Below are 6,524 nucleotides of genomic sequence, written 5' to 3' on the forward strand. Positions count from 1 at the left end.
CGACATATGTGAACCGCCACTCTGGGGAATTCTTGTGCGGCCGCCTCAAGCAGCGCGACCGCCGACCTTATACAATTGCAGTTGCGGATGCAACGGAAGCGTCAGTACGCATTACGATAAGCGAAGTCAACGTTGTCGTTTCCTACGGGAGGGGAACAAGTTTGTCTGTCTGTTCGTTTTAATGCCGTCTCCTGAATGCCCCTAGAGCCTCCAGGAGACCGTCTATCCCCAGTAAACAGAAAAGAGAGGAGTTGTACTAACTGCACTGGGAAACTAGTACCGCACATAGGGCCCTTGCACAAATGCGCTAACTAAACACGCAACATGTCCTCCAGTTCCTTGTATCGCTTCCTCAACTCCGTGAACCTCCAACTGAGGTCCACGTCTAGGTAGCGCTTCTCCCGCAACTCCAGAACTCGGGCCTCGTCCTCATCCAGCTGTGATAACAATGTCCAGTCCCGCAACGGGTGTAGGCCCTTAACCCACTTCCCAGTGTCAAAGGCCCCAATTTCCTCCTTTTCCAGGTATTTGTCGTCAACTGCTACGCGAACACCTCCTATCTGCTTTGCGTACAACGTGTTCAATATTTGAGTTGACCTGTAAGGCATTAGATCCCCCAATGGTGTAGACACAGGACGAAATCCTCCATCAGAGTTCAAAATAGAACGCCTGAACACAATGCTCACTCGTTGGGCCTCAACTGGAAGAACCATGTGGAAGTAGACATACCGAGATGGACCGGACATAATGTAAACACTTCCGTCTGGTATTACTACATCCAATTCTTCGCCATTCTGCACGTGTACAAACCTCAAAAGAGCGTTTGCGCCAAGAGATATTACGGCGAATATATCATCATATACGAAGAGATTATCGATATGTGCCCTAATAAAGTCCTCTGGCTCGTAAAGATTTGCTGTTTGGTTATTCAGCCACCCGCGCGGCACAATCCCATCCTGTTCCAGGCGCTCGACAAGCGGAAGAAACGAATGCTTCGGTAGTGGCGGCAGCTGAAACCGTCCATCACTGAGCTTAATCGATGCTGAGCGCTGGGTATACACATCTACGTAACCACTCCGTAGTGCCAATTTTTCCCTCAGCTGAATATAATCGGGGAAAACAGTTAGTCCAAAGTCTTCTCCAAAGGGGTGGTAAGGCTCACCAGATGCTAGATACCCCAGGCTCCCACCTCTAAGAAGATGCTTCGCGCTGTCCAACAAACGCTTCATCCCTCACCGCTTTAACAGAAGAAATAGAGCAGAGGTAGCACAACCGTATATACATATACTGCCACTGCGCCTCAAAAAAAAAAAAACTGAGGAATAAGCATGTGAACAAATTCAAGACAGTAACGCGCATAAAATAACAGTGTAGGATAAAACAAAATTCTTCTTCAGTGTTCGTTGTTAGCAGCCCAACACCCATGCACTGGATCCACTTTAGGTCACCTACATGTTCAGCTGGGAGAATGCGATCCGCCGACGCTTCATCAAGGCTGACTCACCTTCTACCGAGGAGTTATGTACCTGAATCCAGCTGTCAAATTTTTCATGGCACTTCCGGGAACGGACCGGCCTCTCAACGTAATATGATGGATCCTTCGGTATCGGGGTACCTGCTGGAGGTATAACAATCTCGACAACAGTGTACTTATGACGGGGAAGCAACTTTACACCGCCGCATACATCCTCGGTCATTACACATCCCAGTGTATCGTCCAGTAGCATCCTTCCTTTTCCGAACATAGTGCTTGGATAAACGCAGTTATGGTCCAAAAGAAAACTGCGGCCATTTATCTCCACGGGGCAATAGTGCTCTTTCACAGTTTCTTTTTCCATTAGAAGTAGGTGTTGTCTTAACCGACAGTGCTCTAGCACATCCTCAACCGTTGCTCTGCTAATGATCTCCAAACTGTCTGCTTTAGTGCACAATGAACACCAAAGAACGTCGGTTGACTCCTCGTACTGTATACCCTGTCTGCTGAACTGCTCAGCCAACACCTTTCCCGGTTGTACAGCCATCCTTTTTCAGGGTTAGGGTTAGGGTTAGTAAATTTTTAAAGCTCAATAGATGAACACAAAAGAGGAAACAACAGCACAAACTCTTTTATTAACAGAAGTAGGGTGTAGATTTTTTTTCAAACGCTTGATGCCATCGAAGGCCGGACCCGCTTGAGGGCCTCGTCAAAGTGGCGACATTCCAAGCAGGGTAGTTCGTTGTCGCAGCCTATTTCCCGGATAGGCATTAATGCGGCGGCTTTGCACAGTTCAGTTAAATCAGACCCGGTGTACCCAAATGTCTTCGACGCGACATAGTCCACGAGTCGGCTACGGTTCGACTCGTCCGCCACATCATGTTCCATCAGAATATTTAAGATCTTCCTCCGCCCAGTAATATCCGGTGGTGGTACCTCCAGCTGGAGCGGCAGTCGCCTACGTATGGCTTCATCAATAGCCAAAGGCCGGTTCGTTGCCCCTATGACAACAATCTTTGACTTTTTCTGGACTACACCGTCCCAGTGTGTCATGAAAATTGTCTTCGCGTTGTTATGCGGGGCGGCATCCACAGAATTTCTTAACCCAAGAAGGGCATCTATCTCGTCGACGAAAATCACGCAAGGAGACAGCTTGGCTGCAAGCGTGAATACGGCCGCAGCATTTTTTTCCGTGTCTCCAACCCATTTAGAGAAAAGAGATTCAGTCCTCACGTTAATAAATGCACAACCAAGTTCCCTGGCCAAAGCGCGAGCAATGAGAGTCTTTCCCGTCCCTGGCGGACCGTAGAGAAGGATTCCCTTGGGATGCGACCTCAGCGTGTTTCCCTCAAATAGTTCCGGGCGGGTAAACGGCCACTTCACGTGTTCAATTAGTGCCTTTTTCACATCTTCCAGACCCCCCACGTCGTCAAATGTCGCATTAATTTCTTCCACGTCCATTACATCCTCTGAAAGGGTTTCTTCCGCATCCGTAACGCGGATGACGTGTTTTCCTATCTTTTTGCTTTTAGTCGTAAGACCAAAACGGTACGTCAGCTTCCGAGCCACCACGCCCAGTATAGAAAGGTACACCCATATGAAGAGGGGTGTTTCCTTAATGGCGGTACACAGCCCGCGCAACCCATTCAGCAACACGTCCAGAGGTCGCATTGACTTGAAACGGACAATTCTCTGTTGTGTTTCTTTTTTCTCTTTGAAGGTTTGTACAGACACCGAAGGTAAGGGGAGGGAACAAAGTAGGAAGAAAGAAATAGGTATACTGGAATGCTAATAGTAAAAACATAAAAGGTTTTCCTACAATTTTGCGCGTGTTAACAGGTGGGTCACTTCATCATTAACTTATCGATACCATGGAATTGTAGAACCGTTAGCATACTATACAAAGAAAATAAAAGGAAGTCCCCGTCAAACACAAGGCGGATAAACTCCCAATCTTCCCGCTTGCCAAAGAACCCGCCATACCAAAGCACTGGATGACGCACTCTCACCCGACCATGTCTGGACAACCAAATAGCGGCACCTTCAACACAGATCCGAATCTGGTGAGACAGATCCAACCGAAGCGGAAAAATGCGCATGGAAGTAGTGGACTGAAAGATACGCATAACCGGTACCCAACTCGGCTGCCGTTATCCACCTGCGGTTGCATCAAAAAAAGGGAGAGCAACCTGAACTGTGAAGTTTTATACCACGTTGTGCTATCCACAGTACGGCAACATTCAAGACACCTCAGGCGCCATTCCCTATATAAAATACCGACAAAGGTCTAAGCAGAATTTCTGTCCTTCGATCAGGGAATGTCACGAAGGCAGCAAACGACATATCCGCTGCGAATGCGTGCACCCATACTCGCACCGCTAAATGATCAGCTTCACTAACACAAAAATAACTACATATAACCCCACGATCCGCAAGTGAGGTCCAAGCGAAGTTACTTCACGAGTGACGGCTTCTTGGTTCCAACTACTGTAAAAAAAATTAAACCAAAATGATGAAGCAACTCACCCAACCCTGGGCAGGATGTTTGAGAGGGGCTACCGTGGAAGAGAAAAAGGACTGAGAGTACCTACTTTAGGCCTCAAATGACAAAACTCTCGCTGGGCAGCAAAGCAACACCCAGATATCCAGGTTGTTCCGATAGGGATAGAAATTAAGACTTCAACAGGCATCGTGCTTCACCATCGAGCTCCTAAATTCTGTAACCCTTTCACCGGGTGCCAACTAATGCGTCTTAAATCAAACCACTCCAAAAAATAAACAGATAATAAGGCACGCCTATGGAACTTTTCAATGGCCACAAAAAGTGTGCCGGTCGCTCACGTAGGTGGGAAATGTTGGCCCCGAGAAGGACACACAAGGAGGCTCTGTTAATACAGGACTTTAACAGGTTGAAGCAAGGAAGAATCAAACGGCGTGTCATGTTGATGAGACTCAATGTATACCCCAACCCAAAATTAAGATTTCCGTTGCGTTAGTCGGTAACGCTTGTGTTAAAATTCTCGGTCATGCATCACCGCTGGGACAGCCGAGTATCATATCTCCCTTCATCCACTTTACGTCATTCTTCCCATTCATCAACCTCCTTCTCTTTAACACTCTCAACCACACAAAGACCCTGTACTACTAAATGATCATAGTTTCAGAGCAGATTTCAACTCCCCGGACGCATTCAGCTCAGCACAAATATCATACCCACCAATAAACTCACCATCGGCATATACTTGCGGGAAAGTAGGCCACTCTGAATACTTCTTGAGTCCTTCACAAACCTCGTCACTGGCCCAGACGTCATAATAAACGTACTTCACATGAAGGTCATCGAGTAACTGGATAAGCTTCACAGTGAAACCGCACCGAGGCCTCGACGGTGTGCCGGTTATAAATGCCACAACACCTTTCCGACTGGTGAGGTACTTTAAGTATGATTGTAAATCTGAAAATGATCCCCTCCCATCCGTTCCGTCACCATAAAGCGACAACATATTTTGTTCGATTTGGTCAAGCTTTCCTCCAACGACATCAGCAACCCTCTCTTGCCCCTTACCGTCCCCAGAAGTTCTGAAGAATGCAATATACGGAACGCAATCGACGGCTTCCGCTTCACAGATACTGCCCAAAGCTTCACTATCAACCTCCACGAACTCAACAGAACCTTTGTATAGTTCTGAGAAGCGTTCCAACGCCTCTGTCACACCCTTGCAGGGTTCACACCAACTGGCACTAAAGTGTACCACAAGCCCAAGTCCATTGGCGTCCCTCTTCACTTTTGTGTATTCCTCAAGAGTCCCAACGCGTTTCATCTCTTCGCACCCTCAGCGAGAAGGAGGGCGTACAGTGATTTATCGTTTCACCCAGCTAAATATGGCCGAAACCGAGAAAAATGTGTTAAGACGAACTCCTTTACCAGGAGGTTGTTGCAATATGAAGGCTGCTTTATTCAGAAAGTCAACGAAACGAGAGCGACAAAGCACAACATTAAGAAGATGAAGAACAGTTACGTACGCACACACATGTTGGCCCCGTATCAAGCGTGACCTTAACAAAGTGGAGTAACTCTGTAACACACTCGCCCTTTAACCCGAGCAAAGAATCAGTTAACAACATTCCCCTAAAACTGAATGAAAGGGGATTGATGGAAATATGTACATACTTGAGCAAAGACATATAACCACCACCCCAGTTGCATTCTCCATGACAAAGGCATGCCCACTGTCTCACCAATGCCCCCTCAACAGTGGTCATTGACAATGACCAAAATAAACACATTCCACGCAGCGACTATCAGCTCACTGGTCCTGAAACGCTCACGAGGGCATGCATACACACACGCCCGAAGAAAAACACGGAATTCCAGTGCCATTGCGTGGCAAACAGAGTAAAAGTCAACCATAAAAACAGCAAAGTTTATCTAAAACGAACTACATCTGCACTAAGACTGCACCCCGTAATCCATCTCACCAGGCAGAAGGCAACGAACAACACAATCGGGAACAAAAAACATTTAGGAAGCGCCTCCGCCTGCCCCCTTCAGATGCAACCCTCTTCACGGCCCTCCAATCAAAAAGCGCCCACACCCCATTGCACAGGGAGACTGGCGGTACCTCCCTTCCCTTCTATGCTTCGTTGAGTGAAGCCCGCCACACGCCGGCTAAACATCGGAGAATCAGCACCCGGTAGTACCATCATGTCGGGAAAGCGACAAAAACACCCATTTCGCCCCCCCCCCCTCCAAACGAAGCATCTTCGCGTACACAGCACCTCTGCAGACGCGCGAACTGTGAGAAGCACATCGGCACGCTGAGGAGGGGCGACACACGTACACACCAGGGCGCCAGCACACAGAACAAACGGGCCTTCCGAAAGCGGCAGGTCCAGTGGCGACGGGGGTCACGGCAGGCATCGCACGTGGTCCGACCTCGGCGGGAGCCTCAACGGGGGCGGCCACTTCGACCGAACTCAAACAACTGAAGCGAATCATGCGCGCCCCATCCTGCGGCCCCCTACGCACATAGCGCCGCACACGCATGCC

General features: G+C 48.4%; 4 protein-coding genes across 4 annotated transcripts; all 4 read right to left on the reverse strand.

Annotated features, from left to right (window-relative positions):
- Nucleotides 1–311: 311 nt before the first annotated feature.
- Nucleotides 312–1,229, reverse strand: TEOVI_000836400 (2OG-Fe(II) oxygenase superfamily, putative; the record flags this gene model as incomplete). The annotated part of the gene is made up of 1 exon (XM_067220465.1): nt 312–1,229. The coding sequence occupies one exon, from the start codon at nt 1,227–1,229 to the stop codon at nt 312–314; it is 918 nt and encodes a 305-aa protein (XP_067076566.1).
- A 219-nt stretch (nt 1,230–1,448) lies between these two features.
- TEOVI_000836500 (class I transcription factor A, subunit 6) lies at nt 1,449–2,021 on the reverse strand (the record flags this gene model as incomplete). Its single annotated transcript, XM_067220466.1, has 1 exon — nt 1,449–2,021. The coding sequence occupies one exon, from the start codon at nt 2,019–2,021 to the stop codon at nt 1,449–1,451; it is 573 nt and encodes a 190-aa protein (XP_067076567.1).
- Nucleotides 2,022–2,137: 116 nt separating this feature from the next.
- TEOVI_000836600 (ATPase family associated with various cellular activities (AAA), putative) lies at nt 2,138–3,145 on the reverse strand (the record flags this gene model as incomplete). The annotated part of the gene is made up of 1 exon (XM_067220467.1): nt 2,138–3,145. One exon carries the CDS (start codon nt 3,143–3,145, stop codon nt 2,138–2,140), a length of 1,008 nt encoding a protein of 335 aa, XP_067076568.1.
- A 1,481-nt stretch (nt 3,146–4,626) lies between these two features.
- TEOVI_000836700 (monothiol glutaredoxin, putative) lies at nt 4,627–5,295 on the reverse strand (the record flags this gene model as incomplete). The annotated part of the gene is made up of 1 exon (XM_067220468.1): nt 4,627–5,295. One exon carries the CDS (start codon nt 5,293–5,295, stop codon nt 4,627–4,629), a length of 669 nt encoding a protein of 222 aa, XP_067076569.1.
- Between the last annotated feature and the right edge of the window lie 1,229 nt (nt 5,296–6,524).

This window comes from Trypanosoma equiperdum, assembly GCF_001457755.1.
Source record: "Trypanosoma equiperdum strain OVI genome assembly, contig: ctg_1153, whole genome shotgun sequence".
Classification (NCBI taxonomy): domain Eukaryota; phylum Euglenozoa; class Kinetoplastea; order Trypanosomatida; family Trypanosomatidae; genus Trypanosoma; species Trypanosoma equiperdum.